The sequence below is a fragment of the Falco peregrinus genome, chromosome 9 (genome assembly GCF_023634155.1).
Source record: "Falco peregrinus isolate bFalPer1 chromosome 9, bFalPer1.pri, whole genome shotgun sequence".
In the NCBI taxonomy this organism is placed as follows: Eukaryota; Metazoa; Chordata; class Aves; order Falconiformes; family Falconidae; genus Falco; species Falco peregrinus.
In genome coordinates, this window is record NC_073729.1 from 8,408,213 (window position 1) to 8,428,101 (window position 19,889).

Below are 19,889 nucleotides of genomic sequence, written 5' to 3' on the forward strand. Positions count from 1 at the left end.
ATCATTTTTGAGAAAGATAGAAGAGACATTTGGTTAACTCTGAGATGACAAAGGGCAAAACTGAGGACTGTTTCTTCAGAATTAGAAAGGAAAGAATCACAAATACCTGACCTGCATAATCTGCCCCAAGATACCAGTCTCCAAAAAGCAAGGACAAAGCGTTGCTGGCAACGTCATGGTAAGCCACGACAAGACTGCATGGAAGAGGACACTGGCTTCCAGTTCAAGTAGATGATGTGACTGATTTGGTACCACGGGAATGAAGCTGCTACAAGAAGATGAACACAGGGAAGTCTTCACTGGGAACTAAAACCACACAAATGACAGTTTATGACCTCTACATTCATCATCTAGGTAACATCTACTATTGTCCTTATTGCTCAAGTCCTTTTGTGTTGCGCTTTCTCAGTGTGCCTGTTTCATCCGAATCACTGGCCTTCTGCTTCTTCAGGACTGCATTTTCATCTTCCGACTCCACAGACAGGTCCTCTTGGGGTGACTCTTCTGCTTCGCTGCAGCTCTCGTTGTGGAATCCAGCATTCTCTGCTATAACAGCAGGATCATCACCCTGATAACAACAGCAGCACTCCTCGCTGCTTTGGCTATGATGAAGGTCCCCCTCCTCTTCGCTGATGCCAGTGATCTCGTCCTTTTTCTGCATTAAATCATGACCGCCCCTTCCCATGGTGAGATCCATTAGCAGCGTTTCATTGCACAGATGTTCCTCATCTTCTGTGCCCTCCATTCTTTCTGCCAGCTCTTCTGCAGAGGGCTGGCTCGGGTCAGGGTAATCTACAAGGATTGTGTCCTGTTTGCGCTTGAAGCAACCAGAATTGTCATAGACAGGATAGGTCTCTTCTGGATAACCTTAGGAATAAAGTGATACGCAGCTTGAAGTGTTATCAGAATTTAAAAGCAGTACTGACTTCAGTGGTGGATGCACAAGTTTGTCAGAACAGTTGTTTTTAGCACTGCCAGTATGAGTGTCATCTATTTAATGCCATGTAAATGTCACAGTATTAAATCCATAGCGAGAATGTGCAAAACATGACTTCTTGGGAGATAATGAGAAAACTCCACTTATTTTTAGGGAACCAGGATATCAACCCTGACTTTCAGGAGTGACTATCTTAGCCTTGCTGAAAGCTATGGCAGACTAACAGGTGAAAATTGCATGTCTTATATCTTTAAATAGATCCTTTTCTTTTTGTTTCTGCCTACAGACTGAGTGAAGACTTTCACTATAAACAGCATTATTTATGAAGCTGAAAAAAACAGGTATGTCAACGACTTTGTGCATTTCATTTTAGAAAATGCATCATGAACTTGACTTCAGAAAACAGAGCTTGAGGCCACTGTTTATGCTTTAGGTTTTAGATCATTTTTGAAAGCTTCTTAAAGAGCAAGGAATTAAGTCTGCATTTAAAATTATAATAGTGAGCAACTCAACTAGGATATCTTGAAAACACATTTATGTAACAAGTAAGCATCAAGTAACAGAAAGGACATAAAAATAAAGAATTTTTAAAGGACAGGCTTCCTGCAGTTGGCTTTTATAACACTGGAGCAAAGAAAGAATGACTAATCAGTAGTAAAGTTATCCAAAACATATTGAATCTGATTTCCAAGGGGCTTATGATTTTGCATGAAATCTAGCTCAGCAAGGAAAGGGAAAAATAGAAACCTTCCGCAGCCAAGACCCAGCAGCAGATGGAGCATATGTGAATATTCATATGCCACTTTTGGCAGCAGATAGTGTAGTGTTTACACTAAAGGGAATGCTGGATGCTTCAAAATTTATGTTCTTTCTATTATGGTTGGAAAAACAAACCATCTCTTGGAAAGTTTTGAAAACTGACTTCTGAAAAGGAAGGATAAAGCTAACAACATTTTTTGAAAGGATCAGGGACTAAGTAATCCTTACTCAATTTTTCTCATCAGAGTAATGGTAAGAAAGGCTCTTGCTTACCTTCCCAATCCTCCATGTAAGGAGCTTCTTCAGCTTCCTTCTCAGGAGAGATGCCATCTATGAATTTTCCTTCCTTCATAACTCTAGTAATTTCCCGGAGTTGCTGAAGTAGCCTTTTTTCCTGGTCTGTTGTAACATTCTGAGTCCTGCTAGAAAATATTAGACACCAGTATTCAGTCCGCTATTATTACAAACTACTAACAGAGTTTGAATCCAACTGTTTGGTCCATCCCAGAAGCACTGTCTGAGGAATCCTGGCTGCAGTATGATCACTATAATCATCTACCTGCATGTGGTCTGCACTTCAGCTCAGTATAAAGGTTTATATCCATTTATATCCATTTATCCAGAAAGCCTGAAAATTTAAAACAGGTAAAGGAAGGCAGGTACAGCCAATGTGAGCGCAAGATGAAAGTGGCACACAAGTAAGAGTTGTGGTGCAAAAGACACTAGAGAAATTTACGTGAGAATTAGAAGGTCATGCCTCGCTTGAAGCATTGTAAGAAAATGCAATTCAGAACCTATGCAACATTTAAAACAACTTGTGGGGCTGATCAAAACGTCTCACACAGACATTAGTCTCAAGAGTCTAGTAGTCTCTTATTATGACCATTAAAGGTATTAAATGTTCAAGGCCTCATTAAGAAATTTCAGTTGCACAAATCATCATGTTATTATACCCTGTCAACAATGCTGCCTGGAGGGGAGCTGGGAGGAGAAACAGGAAGGAAGATTTAAAAATGGAAAGGTGTTACATTTAACTTGCCCTTTAGAATTAGAGGGAGAGTGGGAGAGGACTGAGATTTTTATCCAGTTAAAAGCTAACTCTAATTCTGACTGGTTCTACACTGTTGATTCTAGTAATTACTACTGCTCGGGTAATGCAATTACTTACTGTTGTAACGTAACTGCTTCCAACAGATAAGATCATGTAGTTATTACATGTTATTTTCTCTGGAATAAACAGCCTCCTAAAAATCTAATGGACAAAAAAGTTGTATTCAGAGGGTGGTGATCTGAGCTCTACTACCTCAGCAAGTCAGAATAAGACAGACACTGGCTGTACCCGGGGGTTAAAACAGTTCTGACTGTTGTGCTTGTTTCATCTTGAGTTTCAAGGCGTTCTTGACCAGGTGTTTGATCTCTGCATAAATGCCAGCTCAAGGCTCTCAGGGGACTGAGGAACTACTCCAGTGCTTTTCAATCTCGCCACGTTTTAGGCAGGACCTATTAATGCCCCTAGTTACTCAGAAAGGGTGGCCCTCAGCATGCACAGAATGCTGAACTGCAGGCGGTATGTGAAGTCAGACAGATGACCTCTGGTGATCTCCAGACCATCAGACAGACTATCTCCAGGCTTAGACAGCTAGCTGCTCAGTGGATCTTAGGGGTGAGATGGGAAGACGGGAGCAGGAAAGATATCAATGACTTTGGAGTTAGGTGATCAGTATCTACCTAAACCTTGTTTCAGGCACCTGAATTCTCATAAGCGTGAAAACTTGCAGTGTCCATCTTCAGTTTTTCCTCTAACTGCCATGACTGCAGCAGCACTTCATTAGGCACTTTGTGCTACTCTACATATAGGGACTGATGCTCCACCAAAAGCAGCAGTCATACTGGTTTAAAGCCAAAGAGATTAGCATCATACTGCTGGTTCGTGCGATGGTGATCAAAGTGCTGACCCTGGGCTAGACTTCGTGCACAGCTGCACGCACAGCTGCCTGTAACTGAACTTAGCTCAGGAGCAGGCCCACTGGTTTCATTAGCAGCTAACCAGATTAATTTGCTTGACTGAGATCACAAGGCTAAACATCACTTCCCTGTCGTTCCCCTAAGGGGCACTTTGCCTCACAGTTTGAAAACCTGATACCAGCCCCAATGCTATATGGAGGTCGCACCGAGTCCCCTCGAAGTTGCAGTGGCAGTTTGTTCCACAGAACAAGCGAAGGCGTGAGACAGCATCTTCTCAAAAGCCTGGGCTATGCAGATTGTAGAATCTGAGATGTGAATTAAGAGGCACACAAAAAGAAATGGTTTCATCAGCTAGCTGCCTTTGACAGAAGCTGTAATAGACCTGCCAAACTAATCCTCCTTTTATAGACAAAAAGTGTATGTAATTTGAATATATATCATCTGGATGAAGACAGAGAGGCCTATCTGTTTAGCACAATGGGGAGATATGTTAGCTCAGATAATAGGATCAATCAACGCAGCTGCATTACTGTGGCATTTCATATAGGAAAATTCCTAATATGCTGGACACTCCCATTAGAAAGCACTACTGCCTTACTGCAACACAAGGGCTCTGTGTTTCAGAGTACTGCTCCTTCATACACCTTGCTTAAAAGAAATTTTCCCTCTAGAGAGAGAGAAACCAAAGCCCATGCACTATTTCTACTTCATTTAAGGCCTCTAGGAAGACTTACTGTAGAATGCTGGCAATGTGTAAGACATCTGGCTGCCTGCAGATCGGAGATTTACCAGAGTAAAATGCACTTATGAATACTAAGAGGACAACAGATGCAAAAGGTTTACAGTGTAAGAAAAGGTCATTATTTTTGCTCTGTGTGTTTGTACCTCCAACACACCTATTACTTTTCATAGTGGCAATGCTTATGTTTTGTAAAGTCCCAAAGTGCTCACTAAGAGGTAAAGTAAAGGTTTCTTATCCTTACACTGAGATGAGAACATTTCCCAAAGAGCTATCATGACTGCAGTGGAAATCCGTAACCTAACGTGGTATCTCAGACATGTCAACTGGTATTTTTTTGCTTCATAAACTTAAAAGAATCTCTATTAAATTGCAGGTATAGCCCAAAAATGGCACCCCACAGAGTACAGCCTCTCACTCACTCTCTCCTCCATATCACATTTGCTCAGTTTATGGTAAACACTTCAGTTTTTCCAGCTGACAGTCTGGTAAACAGGACTTTAAGAACAAATAACTGAGCTGCATTATTTCTCTCTCTAACCTAATTACCAGACATCAAGATTTTTTTTTTTACAAGAGCGTACTGTACAATACTCTCATTGAGAAAAATATTTACAAGTATTCTTCAATTTAAAGTGGTTTCAAAATGCCGTATTTTACAGACAGTGGTGAAAAGAATATGGGTAACAAAGACATCTGTGAGAATGGGTAGGGAAACCTTTTTTACCCATTATATGACTGTCCCAACATCGAAACACTCTGCTAAAAGCCTGGAAAAAAGCAATATACATGCTTTTAATGCAGAGAGCCCTATACAACCATTGATCAAGTCGTTATTTCTGAATCGTCACATTCCCAGCAAGGTTCCTCATCTCTGCTGACAGACGCTGGACTATGTTCAGGTCTAAACTTAGGAAGCAGAGATACTGAGGTCCCCCTCAGTGATGAGATGTGATGATAAATTACAAAACTGCATAATCTCAATTTATAACCTGTTGAAAAAAAGAGCTGGGAAGAGTGCTAGATTTTCTCAGAGCTATGAATCATTATATCCTTAGGCACTATGTGCTTACCCATTTAAGTGTGTGCATTAGGTAACAATTATCTTTATCCATCTCTTAGTTTATGTTTGGTTATGTTGCTGAGGACCCAGACGGGTAGATCCTTCTTTCTCTTGCTTTCTCTACCTTGCTTCTAGTCCTTTCTAATACATGCCACAACCTACTAAAAGTATTTTTCTTGTACTTTCTGAAAGCTTTGCATTTCTGCAAGGGGCTTTCTGTACTTAAGGCTGTAGCAATTCCAACTGGTACGCTAGTTTGGAAGGAGGTCTCCTTGGTTGGTTTGGAGGTTGGTCTTCAAACCTCATTAAAACAAAAGGGAATCCAAGTTTCTGCCTGCCTACCTTCTACAACACAGGGCAGGACAGTATTAGCTATCCCATCTGAGAAAACCAGCTAATAGTATTGAGAGATCTTCCACCCTCACTTCACTCAAACGCTTTTGACAGAAAAAGAAATGAGCAGGACAAGCCACAGCAAGAAAACACATACACTTGCTACAGAAGAAAGCAGAATAAAATCATACAGCACACTATGTGTTATTCCTTTGAAAGAGGATTTCTTCCTATGGTATAGTATTATCTGAGAATAAACTGTCCTTCCAAACTTATCTGGATTTCAAAAGCAAAGGTTTTTTTGACAAAAATATACAAAATTAGAATGTCTTTGGATTCTAAGAATCTCCACCAGAAGGAGGAAGCCAGGATGAATCCTGGAGCAGTTCAGCCAGAATGCTCCTGAAATATAGTGAGAGGACACAGAGGCATGAGCTCAGATCTCAGCACTATTACAAACACTGTGTGCTACAGTGATACATTGCTTTTTGTGACAATGCAAAATACATCCTTTGGTTTGTTTACTAATACTTCACTTGGCAGGCTGGGAGTCACTTTGCCACATCTAGCATAATGGGCCATGGTCTCACCTGGCGTCTTTCAGCATTAGTTTAATTTTGATACGGGTTGTTTCTTTCTCTGCCTTTTCTGTTTTAAGGATTTCTGTTTAAGTGCATGTTAATAAATGGTGCTCAAGTAAATTTGTTCTCTTCCTCTTTCCTTTTTATTTAAATCTATCAACATCCAGATCAAATAAGCCTAGCACTGTATTCCGTACTTTAATCACACTTTCTAATCATACATTTTGTTTTAAGACATTCATCCAGTATTACCGAACTTAAGAGTATCACAGTGTAGATTAAGAAAGCTTCAAAGTCTGTGTGTATTTGAAAAACAGTTATTTACTCCATCTAGAGGTACTCTTCCCCTTCTCTTTAGAGGCTACATATAAAATTCTGTATTAGATTCATATTCTGATTTCCCCTGAGGCCTTTAGATCCATCTATATAAATAGTTTGGTTGAACAAAGAAGGGAAGTTCTACTAAATAGAGGCTCTGAGCCAGTAACACAGAGTGCAACAAATACTGGATCAGACCCTAAATCCATTTTCTCAGCAAAAAAATATCCTATCCTGAGTGTCAGCACAGTATCTGGGCAGCTCATAAGCCTATTTCTGGCAGCTTAAAGCTATGCATAGAGCACTGTGTTAGCTCTACAAAACAGAGGTGAGTAATAGCCAAAATAGTATCCTTCTGTTTCACGAACGTAAGCAGGGCAGCTTAGGGGTTCTCCTGCTGGAGCCTGGCCTAACGCAGGCAAGGCTGGCACCTTGTCTTGCTGAGATGAGTGCAGCCGCAATACAGGGCAGGTGCAACGTGGGAAAACTATACACTCAAAGAGAATGTGGTTTGAAGCTTAAATGAACATAAGGTGCACGTTTGGCACAGAACTGTTCCTGCAGAATGGGTTAAAACAAGCACTGGCTGGTCCAGACAAAGTTAACATGCGTTTCAACCTCAACAGCTATCTTTTTTGCTTGCAAACATCATTTCAACGTTCATGGTATTTAAATTTTCAAACACTGCAGTTACACATTATCCTATTGGTGTGTTGTTACACTCCTTCTGAAAAACATATAGACCAGAGTTTCTTTATAATGTAGAATAGCAATCTCAGATTTATAGCAAACATTAACAAACATAATATTTTTTTAAATCCTGATTTTGCAACTCTTTTTTTACTTTTATATTTAGAAGCAAATGCATGGATTTACTGGTTACAAGGTGGAACTAAGTTATGGAATCAGATTATTATACAAATCTGCCCTTAAAAAAGTATTTTATGGATATTCTAACAGGCATTTCCATAGATTATAAGAGCACTTCCATTTAGAAAAATAATCCATAGAACTGGAAAATAACATAAAACAAATGGCTTGCTTAGGCATCATTCAGAATACTACTTTGGTCACGTAAGCCAGGTTGTTTCATATACTTTAAATGTAGACATTTTATTTTCTGTTTACACAGACCTGTCATTACCTTCCAAATAACACACTGTACAAAGGGGGAGGGGAGGGACAGTTGCTTTTCTGTTTAAGGAAAATGATGTTGGAAAAAATTATTTTGAAAACAGATGCTGGAAAGACAAAAATGGCAGAACAACAAGTGTGATGTGTAAAATCAAATCCCTACAATGTGAAATAGCAATCAAAATGCTATTTTAATATAGCCAATGTAAGTTTAATTTCTAATCAGAGCAGAATCTCTCCTTAAAATGCTGTAATTTGAAACATACCTGTCATAGTTAGGTCCCACTCTGTTGATTAATTTTTCCATAGCTTCTTCGGTCTCTCTCAGTTTTTCCTGGAGTTGAGTGAGCTCATAGTCAGCTGTAAAGCGAACAAAATCCCAAGATCTGTCAGTAGGAGCTTTGAAAATGTACCATGATCACAGGTAGCATATGCTGCACCAAACCAAACTGGCTGTGAGGAAACTAACACATGCAGCTTAAAGAGTTCTACCTACTTTTCCTGGTATAAGAAGGTGAAGACTATTGCCAATGGTAATAAGCCACACAGAAAGCACTTTCTTTCAATGGCTCCCGAGCAACCTCCCAATATACGGAGTGAGTAGGCCACTGTAAATGCCATGGAGATTAAAATTAGGGAGAAGAAAATACCTTTTGGAATTTCCCTGTTAAGTCCTTCGAAAAAAAGACAAAGGGGCACCTGAGCATTTTCTAATGAGTCTAAGTTTGAGAAACTGTACCTTTATCAAAAAGAATAAAATTCATGGGCCTGGTGGCATCCAACCCTGCACAGGTGTGCCAGAGTAGGCAGTGAGGGCTAACAGTCTGCCAGGCTTACCAGGATGAACAACAGCTAGCCACACAGTGTCTGTCTGGAGAGAAAAGCACAGTATTCCCATGGGTGCACTTTTTTCAAAAAATGTGTCAATAGTGCAACAGTAGACACACATGCATATGTGCAGGAACACCCGTATTTGCGTTAATTCAGCCAAAAGCGTTAACTGTAAAGATGCAACAGCATGTATGTCAACAAAAATCCTTGAGTTCCTTGTTTGGCTTTTGTAGCTCATGCTCAAAATTCTACTGCTGAGACTTCATTGTTCCCCACTGCCGGAAAAAAATGAAACCAGCCCGGGTTAGTTAAATACTCAGCTGCTAAGTGCACACGCATTTAAGCAGCACAAAGGCACAATGGAACTCCAACATAGCAGGAATGGAGAAAGCCATCCACAAACATCCTGCCTTTAGAAAGATCTCTATTCTGCAGAGAATGTCATTACTTACTTAATCACTGATGTCATTATTTTGCATGTCTGAGACTTTAAAAATAGAGGAAAGGAAACTGGCAAAGAGAGAAAGGAAATTACTTCCTCCAAGTCACTATGTAAGTGGTGACTCAGTTTTCAGGTTCCTAGCCCAGTGACTTGTCCCTTGCTCTGCTACAGCTTGCCGTGAATCCTTTGGGAATACAAAGAGCTCTAGAAAAAGGCAGAGTAATTTCCATCACCAGTTCTTTGCGTTACAACGACGGTAAATGTTTAACTTACTGCGAAGTTAGTTTCTCTTGCCAACCATTAGAGGAAAAAATACAATTATCGTTGCTAATAAATTGCACAAAATTGCCAGGCACAATGCAGTGCAAGTACACTGAAAATACAATCTACAGCACTGAGTACATTAGGTATTCCTAATATATGCATTATTGTCAAGATAATTACAGATATGTTAAGAGAATTATCTTACTGCCAGCACTTTCTGTAAAGCCCTAAGTACTTTTCTTTCCTTTTACAATTTAGCCAGCTAAACACAACACATTTAAATAATATTATGGTAACTACCCATCTGATCTTAAATAGTAAGCTTATGAATTTATCTAATAAATGTCTACAAATAGTTGGATCTATCCCACCGATGCTTAGGTAAAATCAAAATAACATTTCAGAATACTCTTTGCTTACTTTATTGCACTCATGAAACCTTTAAGCATTGCAAAAAGAGAAGGGAAAAAGTAGGGAAGTGTCTGGTGATGGCGAAGAATTCACAAATTCAAAAAAATTAAGCTAGCTTTTAATATCTTTATATACTATTACTAGAATATTACCGATTATAGAATAATTATAGATGGACATCCCATTACCCATTTTTAATCATTAGCTACATAGCTTTTCAGCAAATCCGTGCAGTTAATTCAGTGAACCTCATGAAAAGCCATTGCTTCCAGCAGGGCTTGGGATCAGGCTACTATCGCAGAGTCTCATTAGCTGAATGAGATTAGAATGAGACTGTGCAGTAATTCACTTTAATTCTTGCTCACTCCAACACAGAAGCTTCTGGCTTGCTCTTTACAGGGGGAGACAGCAGCTTTACAGTGTGCCCAGAACCTGCAGAACCCAATTTGACCATGCGTCTACAGAGTCAGCAGCTACACAGATAGAACTCAGAAGTCATACTCACTGATCTTCCTCTTCATGTTTCCAGGTGCAGCAGTAGGGCATTTCCGCTCTCCAGCAGCAGTTTTTCCCTTGGAAGCCAGCTGATGAGTGAAAAAAGATGACCTTTCTATGAGTTACTACAATAGTAGTATGTAAGCCCCAAAGGCAACAGAAAAAATGATAGAAAACTAAAATATACCAGAAAGTAACCATGGAAAAGCACGCCCAGCAGCAAAACCAGACAACCATGAAAGATGCCTGGGAGATCTTGCCAGCTGAAAATTCCTGAAAGACACTTGGCACAAATGATATTTTTAAACATAGTGAAAGCATAACTCATCAAGAATAATTTCATTTTAGAATGTTTATCTGTTCCACTCTCCCTGCATATAGGATTGAAAAAAATGCATCGGGCAATTATTGTGAAATAAAGAAAAGGTTCTGAAGGAATTATATGTGACCCTGCTTGCCCCTCTTGCAACGCTTTCTGCCACTATTCCTTACCAACTTTGTACCTGCAGCAAAGATAGCAGCTGGCTCTGTAAGGAAGCTGCAGGCTCTCCGTTTCTTTTGCCTTCTCTGTGTTTGACCAGTTCAGTCAATTCACTATGTTCTTGCCTGTCTCTATCCAGAGCAGGCTCAACTGTCTGGACACCGCTCAGTCTGGATTCAGTCCCCCACTCAAAGGAAAAAGCATCTGCACAAGTCCCCTTGTCCCTCCTCCCATACAGCTGACTGTCATCCCCTACATGCAAGTCACATCTGTGTAACACAAAGCTATGCGGAGTTCAAACCATGTGTGAAACACTGGAGGGGAATTTGGGCTGTGCTTTTTCAAACTAGCTTTCAACCAGTTCCTCAGCTGGGGTAGTTCCAGCCTAGTCAATAAAGCCTTACAAACTCCCGTTCTCCAACAACGTGGTGCTTTTGTTCCAGAAGCTAAGCTGTAACTGTTCTCTCTCTCCCACTTTAAATGCATAACACAATACGTGACATGAACAGTATACATAATATGTAGTCATACATAAAAGAAAAGAATACTATATGTACATTCAAAATTAATCTAGCATTGTTCTAGACATACCCATCTTCCAGGGGGAAAAGAAAACCCTTAAAAAAACCTGTAAGAGGTCAGAGGCCAATATAGGATGGCAGCAACCCATCCCTGCATTCTTAGCCACAGTCTTCGCAAAAACCACAGGATACACCAAACTTTGAACCACCAGTCAAAGGTCCAGCATAAGCATAACATAATAATAATATGTTACTAAGCATAAAATAACAGCTGAAATGGAGCCAGGTACAGAAATGGGACTATCATTTCTGTTTTGAGGTTTTTTAGCTGTTATTTTCCTGACTTTGCTATTTATGTTGGTCTTACCTTAAATAAAATGTACAGGATATATAAGAAGATGCCAAATCCATATATAGGGATAATCTGCCCCACAAGACCTCTTCCAGTTCCACCAGTGCTTCCACCACCACCTCCACCTGCCTTGGCTTTGGCAACTGCTTCAGCAAGGTGAGACCTTGGAAAATGAGGGGCAGCTCGGCTGTCAGGAGTGGCCTGGTAATGCATCCTCGGTGGAAAGCGATTCAGCTTCCCTGAAAAAAAACCCATAACCATTATTTTTCTTCCATTACTTTTCACCTTTTTACATGCAGCCTAAAACTGCAGCAGATACAGTTGACCTATTTTTCCTACTTTTAAATGCACCACCAGTGATGAGTAAGAGTAAAGTAACGTCTAAATACTATGTCTGTAAACTCAGTCCTCAGATTAGGACTGAGTTTACAGATACATATGCAGTGCTAGGACTTAGGTATGCACAATTACTCTCTTGATTTCAAGAGCTGGCAGGGTAATTAACAAAACATGGATTTTAACAGGTATATATACTTGTCTAAAGACCCTATGAATCAGCACCCCTAACAGGATGAAAACCCGAACTTTTACTTCCAGTTCTCTTCACAAAAAAATCCCAACAACATACCAGTTTACTGCTGCCAGCCTGATATTTCAATATTACACAGAGGCACGTTAATGCACGAATCACTATCCATCTAACATCCTGATACATGACTGCAGTGTTTGCACAACAGAGATTTTTGGCTGCTGCTGTTAGTATTTTACCTGATTTTATCAAATGGGTTATGAAAGATAAATAAAAGTGGTGGCACCTCAAACTGTTCTTCTTAAAAGGTGTTAAGTAAAGCAAAAGAAAACAGGAGATTGAATATAGCTTGGGACATACTTTCTTTGGCATTTCAGAGGGGGAAGAAAGGGTCGCAAGCCTTGGAAGAGGGAAGGATAATTTAAAACAAGAAAGGGGAGTGAGCATAAATAGATGCATGGATGCTAGAGTAAGACTGCAGAGAGCCTGAATCCGTGCTGCGGACAATTTCATTCAACTGGAAGGCTCCAGAATCTCGATAGATCTAAGCTCATGCATTAATCTATTTTCTTGCTGCCATCAATTCAACAACTTTGCCATGAAATTCACTATTTTACTCCTCTGTGTACTTGGCATCCTGCTTTCTATCCCCATAACCAGCTTGGACTTGCACCTGTACTCCCTTCCACCAACTGGAACTGAACAGAATTACTCAGCTACTCTGCCACCGAGTCTGGCAATGGGAGACATTGGATGGAAGCACCAGAGATGGGGACTGCCAGGCCAAGCTGCAGCTCACGCCCAATGCCAGCTGCAGAACTCCCCCTCCCTGGCACGCAGCAGGAATGCTGGGCAGCCTGGACACTGCTCACTGGCGCTGGGGCAGGCTACATGCACTTGAATCAAGCAAATGAAAAACAGGTTTGAAATAGCATGGAAAATAACTAACTTTATTTCTGTGATTACCCAGCTGCAAATATTTTTATGAGAAGCAAGACGAGAAAATCAGATTAAATTAACATTTGCTCTTGCTAGGAAACACCATCATAGGCAGCTAAATTCCCGAGCACAGAAATTACAGTAAATGCATGTTAGGAAGTGATACCAACAATTTGTGAAGTTCTACTATTAAAAACACATTTTTCTTGCAGGTGATGGCATACATTCTTTGAGTGCTGCAGGCTCTAGTGAAACTGCCCACTTATACCACCACTGACCAAAACCACTCTCAGATTAGCTCAGGCTTAACTTTGAGGAAGCTGTTTTCATGCACCTTTAGTGAATTATTCAAATTCTGTGATGGAAAGCATAGCTATTTACCAGAAAGTCCCACTACTCCAGCAGGAATGCCCTGTAGCAGTAGGTCACTGTGGAAACAAGTGTGATGTGTAGAGAGCAGCATCACTGCCGTGGGGATGAAACAGCAGGGTAGATAAACCTTTGTAAAACATCTTACACTCTTGCCAATATTCTTTATGAAAAAAAAAGAGGTGAAGCAAGCAGAAAATAATTGACAAAGGTGAAACTGTATTTAAAGGGAACAGTTCTCTAAATTATCCACAAGGCCTTGTTTGTGCTTTAAAAGAATCAATTCAATTAAAGATAATCAGGCCAAGGGGACACATACTAGTCATTTCATTATGAAAATAATTTTAAAGGGTATTTTCATGGCTCTTGCTTCTAAATCTTCCCTGTTTATTTTTAAACTTTTACAATTATTTCCTTATAAAAATATAATTTTCCATAGCTTTTTATAGCAAATGTACTGCAAGTTATAGAGTAAATTGATGGCACAAGCAACTTAAAAGCAACATATGCACACAGCTGTCAAATACACAGTGTATAAATGGAAAGGCACAGCAATTCAGGTGCCACTGTCAACTGAACAAGATACCTTCTGCTACTGCAAACCCCAACACCCTCGCACACGCACCGGTAGGTGACATGACTGGATTCCACATTTCCAGGGATGAAACACCACTTTCCAATGGAGATGACAACATATTCTCCACCAATAAAATCAAGTGATGCTTCTACACGAGCACAGGATAGCACACGTCAGCCCTTGTTTGCTGCACCATCCGGTTGCCAGTGCTGATGGTGAGTACTTCAACAGGAGATTTTCCATGCTGTGGGCAGCACAGACAGCTAACCTCCATTTAGCTTTGAAGGGTGCCACAGTGCTGCTCTGCTCTTGAAAGTTTCCCAACTCCCCTGGGACAGCCCAAGGGCTGCGTTCACACAGACCTGACAGCTGCACGTCCTAACTCCACCAAATACACCCTACCTGGCTCTGCAATCTTTTTACCCAAGGTTTACTCAACATATTTAACAGTTTGTTAGTTTTAATGCTTCAAATCAACTTTGCAAACCCCTACAGGGCAAGCAGAGCACATTTTGCCTAATCCTGTCCCTTCAGTAGTCCAAAAACTTAATTATGCCCCAGGTAATGTTTGTGTTGTTTAAGAGACTGTAGGTTTTTGAATGTAGATGAAGCCCTTAATAGCAGTATCACGGTGGAATTATTGTGGATTTTTTAATCTTTTAACAATATTAACACTGAACTGAAAAAAGCAGATCTTAAAAAGTGTATCTACATACTTCATACTGTATAGCACACCTAATAGAACAGCCAACCAGCTGATGATATTCAGACCATCCAAATATCTTTTTCCCAAGAAAGCTGTTACGTGCTCTACCTAATGGGGTTTAGGAATTGCTACTAAGCCCAACCTGACTATTTATAAAGTGTTTTAGACTTCAAGCTATTGTACAATTCAGCAAATCTTAGTCTAGATAGTATGTCTTCCTGCAACATCTGACCAGCTGTAAAATGCTGGGTTACATACATGTATCATAAAAAAATAACAAGTTTGACATACAGTACATATGGGCTGTTGCTACCTAAGTTTGCACTGCATTCATCAGGAGACCTATGATACATGACTTCATTTATAAAATGTGCATGCTCTTCAGATCCCAGGAAGCGTAGGAGAAGGGTTACAGACAGGCAATGGCAGTCTGGGAAGCATGTGACTTGCCCAAGTTGACAGCAAAGCAAAGTATGCTGTTCTCGCCGCTCCTCAAATCTCAAAGCTGCTCCTCAGGGGCACAGCACCCACAGCTCTGCTCATGCTCTGCAGAAGGCACTTTGCCTTTTTTCTATGCTTGTATCCCAAAACCATGGTTACACTACATTGGTTTGGAAATGCTAAGATTAAATGTGGGTTTTTTCCAAGTTAGACAGTTCCTATTCCTTATTGCGCATGCAAAACCAACCAACCAAAAAAATACAGCCAAAGAACAAACCAGCTAGATGTTTTGCAAAAGCTTTAACTGAAAGAACACATGCCAGTGTGATATGGAACTATCCTCCTGCCTCAGCAATGCAAATTCCAGTCCTCAAACCTGTCTTCAAACTGTACCCCAACTCCCATGTTTACAGGTGCTTAAGTGCCCCTAAGCATTTGAAGATGACTTTAAACAACTTCAGCCCTGCTCAGCAGTGTATTTTCATAAAAATTTATCTTCGTGCTCTCTCTCTCTTGGGGCAATGAGATTAATTGGCCAAAGGTTTCTAAAGCTGCAAGTGCCAACACACAAAGACACCCAGACTCCATGATAAAGTAACCTGATCTCTAGATGGAAAGTGTCCTTGGTTTTCTTGCATAGTCTCCCTGTTTGGTGTAATAGCTTAGAATGATCCATACAGAAACTGTTTTCTTGACATTTAATCTAAATTCTCTTTCAAGCCACTCTACCATATCTGCTGCTATTCCATAACACCCTCTAATTTCCCCAACACCTCTGTTCCCAGAAAGCCCAAGTAATTAATCCTTTTTTATAACACTACACGGTCACATTCAGTTCATTTTCGAGGTCATTCTCCATTTCAGTATTATACACTATCACAACACCGACATTTAAGATTTTTTACATGTGCAGTGATTTATATTTTTCTTTCCTAAATCTGTGTAGAAATACTTCTCATCCTGGCAGACAGTGAAACATCAAGATGTACTAGACAAACAGTATACATTCATTTAGTTCTTGCTCTTTTACTCACATTTACAAAATAGCTCTAGCTGGGTTCTCAACAACACAGCTTTAGAAATCCACCCAAGAAAGGTTAGAAGGAATAACAGTTTTGAAATCCTTACTTTAAACCAGTGCACAGGTGTTTTTAATGGACACAGTCAAACGCCTGAACATTTCTGATTAAATACTGCAGGTGGGAGGTTAAAAAGGAAAACACAAAACCTACCCAAAACAGAAACATCTTGATTTTCTTCAGTAAGGACATCTGCAAGCATCTGATGTGCACATTGCACAAATCCAAGCTGGGCACAGACGTCACCTGAACACTCCTGTATTTCTCCTGTAAAACTGATGCGACTTGATTGTTCTTACTGCAGAATATACACCTATTGTCATGGAGCTGTAAGGTTTTTCTTAAACTACCAACTTAGAGAGTAGCTTTATGAAATGCATGGCATATATTTACGAACAATAGACTTAAAATTAATTTTTAAACTGCTAGTACCTCTTTTTTCCTCTTTTCAAAAATATTTTTTTAAAAAAAAAATCTAATGCCTGTCCATGAAGTACACTAGAAATGTGATACATTCATAGTAAGTTCTTTAAGTAAGTTTTTTCATACACATTAAACTGTTTCTGTGAAAAAGAACTCCGTCTGAAAGATATTAAATTCTATAGGGCTATGCATACCATTTTCCTGGAAGAGACCTCTGAAAATGGCTTTATTAGAGAAAGCACTATCCCCATGCTTAAAGCCTGTTTCAATAAAAAGTCTTCTGCTAACAATGAGTTCTAACAAATGGTAGTAAACTTTAAGACTGTTTTATTCAGAGGCATTTTGCCCCCAAGACTACAATAAGCACTTTATTAACTTCAAGAATGACATGATTACTTCAAGCCTCTGAAACTTCTGTCAGGTAACTGCAGTTATCAGTTCACTGAAGAAGATGACTAATGACAGAGATATGAGTTGAACTGTTCCATCAAGATTTATTCTTCCAATAAAAAAATAACTTCAGGTGAAATAAAGTTTGGTCTACAGAGCAGGTGTAATGAAATTCTTGCTATCAAATTGAAAATATGGACTGTAAATTCTCATCTGAAATGGATCATCTGAGGTGAGGTATTACATCCAAAGCCAAAGACAGGTGCTTGGGGGCAACAGAGGAGCATGCTGAGTGCTCGCTCTGCACCAGGCACACACCAACTTGTACTGTACTGGCATCTCCTGCAGGATGATGGAAAGAGCATACCACACATTGATGATGGAAAGAGTATTTATATTACCTATTTTAACTGTTGCTGTGATTAGTCAACTTATGACAGCACTGCTTAAGGCAGGCTGTGCTAGAACAGATAGGAGCATCATTCATCAGACAGGTATCACTGAAAATAATTTGGGGGCAAGTTTTTTGTTGGGTTTTTTTTAAAAAAACACCTAATTTTTCTGTCAGATCAATTCAATCCAGTCCATCCTGCAGCCAAAGAAAGAAGCACCAGAATATCAACTGACAACTGCCTAAGACCGCTCTGCTGTGGGAAAAGTTTGTCAAATACCCATCATCTGACGTCACCACGGGATCAGTCAGGAGGTGCACAGGTACCACCTCATAGAGAGCCTGCTCCCATCCCTGCTTCAGGCAGGTGACTCCACAGAGCTAACCGAGCCCCCGTAACCATCTGCTGGGGGCCTTTGCAGGGCCCAGCACCATGCCCTGTACTGCTCTTTATGTGCTACCAAAAAAAAAAAATAAAAATCAGTGACCATTCAGGTTTTCAGTATTAAGAAATTCGGCAATTAAACTATAAACCTGTAGATCTACAGTGCTGATGAACCTATATTCAAGTTTCTTAAAGACTAAGAATACACACAGTAACCACGAAAGGGCAGCCACAGTAGTCATAGATTTCAGTTCAACATTAAGACTCTTTCAGCAGTAACTTTAGCCTAAATGTCCTTAAAAACCCCCGGTAAATGAAATCAACATCACCCAAGCATACGGTCACGTAAGAACCAGGCCGCCGGAAGGATACATAAGATAAAGTCACTGAACATGAGTGCCTGTGGGACAGCATCCAGCACAACCTCAGAGTTCTCTGCCTCACCCCCACCTTGCAGGCAGCCCTGGGCAAAACTTCTCTGCCAAGTGCTAGGGCTATGATACTAGTTACCTTCCTGAGGTGCCCTGCAGAGAAAACCAACAGTAAAAGGCAATGGGCATAAAAAGAACGAGAGATGCTTCCATGCACCCATTCCTCTAGAATTTAAGAGGCAGTACCCAGAGTGGGAGGGTGAGAAGGGCACAGCTCCAGGCTCTGAACACACCAGCACGGGGCACACACATTACCAGGAAAGGGGCATGAAAGCCAACTGTAAAATACGGTAGTAGGAAACTAAACAATGAAGATGATTCAAAACAACTTTTATTTCATACACAACAAAAGCGTACAGAAAATAATAAAATAAGAAAGCTTTCAAATAAAAAGTGATGTCACAATGAAGGAAGAAAAAGTGGTGTGAGTATGTACCTTTTCAGTAGCTTTAGTACCTCACATTAAAAAAAAAATAAAATGAAACGTGGCAGATTTGAAACTAGGGTTTTTTGAAGGGAAAATAAAAAGATACATGACCGAGAAGAGCGAACTCAGCCCTTGGCGCCACAGGCCGCTGAGGAGAGCGGGGGAGGGGCACACAGGCCAGGCCCGCCGGCAGCGGTGCCGCCCAGAGCCGCCCCGCCGCGCAGCCCAGGCCCGCTCACCCCCGGCGGCGGCACCCCCCGCCACCCACCCCCGCCCGGCCCCCGGGCCGCAGCCGGAACGCGGCGGGCCGGGCCGGGGGCGCTGGCGGCGGGGAGCCGGGAGCCGCCCGCCCTCGCCTCAGCGCAGCCGCCCGCCGGCGGGGCCCGCCGCGGCCTCTTACCCTCGGGCGGCGCGGGCGCTGCGAACGGCGCGGCCCCGGGCTCCTGCCTGCCGCCGCCCCGGGACAGGAAGGTCCGCGGCAGGAGGAGGGAGACGCAGAGCACCAGGCAGGACACCATGGCCACCCTGCAGCACGTCGAGTACGCCATGGCGGCGGCCGGACCGCCACCGCGCCGCCACCGCGCCGTTAGGCTGGGCGCAGGCGCGCGCAGGCGCCGGGCGCGCGCGGCAGCCGGAGGGAGGCGAGGGGCGGGAGGGGGGCGGGGGGCTGGTCCCTACGGACAGGGGCGCGACCCTGTTACAGATTTGCTAAAATCATTTTAATACAAATATAGAGGAATAAGAAATATATTCTAATGAAACTAGTAGTTGCACAACAAAAGCTGCTATGAAATCCTCTGTACAGCCCTGTACCAAGGCTAAGAACTTATATTTGCTCAAAGAATGTAGGTATAGTAATTAGGTCATGTAACCATAGTTTGAAAGACATAATTAATGAAATAACTGATGAAAGAAGGAGTCTGTTTCTCTTTCTTTAACTTTCTCTAACAAGGGGCCTGTTTATGAGTTATCTAGATGGAGTGACTAAAAGAAACAAGAAGAAACAGATGGTCGACAAGGACATAAAATAGCTCAGACCGATAAGAACACTGCAGACCTGCAAGACCATCACATACCAGGCAAAAGGTGAAAAGTACACCATGAGGAAGACCTACGGTCTTCCTCCCAAAGATTACTGCCCACGTCCTGGAGACCCCTGCCCACAATTCTTGGAAG

General features: G+C 41.3%; 1 protein-coding gene across 2 annotated transcripts; it reads right to left on the reverse strand.

Annotated features, from left to right (window-relative positions):
- Positions 1-307: 307 nt before the first annotated feature.
- Positions 308-19,338, reverse strand: RIC3 (RIC3 acetylcholine receptor chaperone). 2 transcript variants are annotated; one of them, XM_055813786.1, is made up of 6 exons: positions 19,114-19,338; positions 11,642-11,865; positions 10,283-10,361; positions 8,096-8,189; positions 1,970-2,115; positions 308-867 (listed from the first exon to the last, which is right to left on the reverse strand). In XM_055813786.1, the coding sequence occupies exons 1-6, from the start codon at positions 19,259-19,261 to the stop codon at positions 374-376; spliced, it is 1,185 nt and encodes a 394-aa protein (XP_055669761.1). In that variant the 5' UTR covers positions 19,262-19,338; the 3' UTR covers positions 308-373. The 2 variants fall into 2 exon arrangements, with proteins under 2 accessions (XP_055669761.1, XP_055669760.1); XM_055813785.1 differs by having other exon boundaries at positions 1,970-2,118; positions 19,114-19,336.
- Between the last annotated feature and the right edge of the window lie 551 nt (positions 19,339-19,889).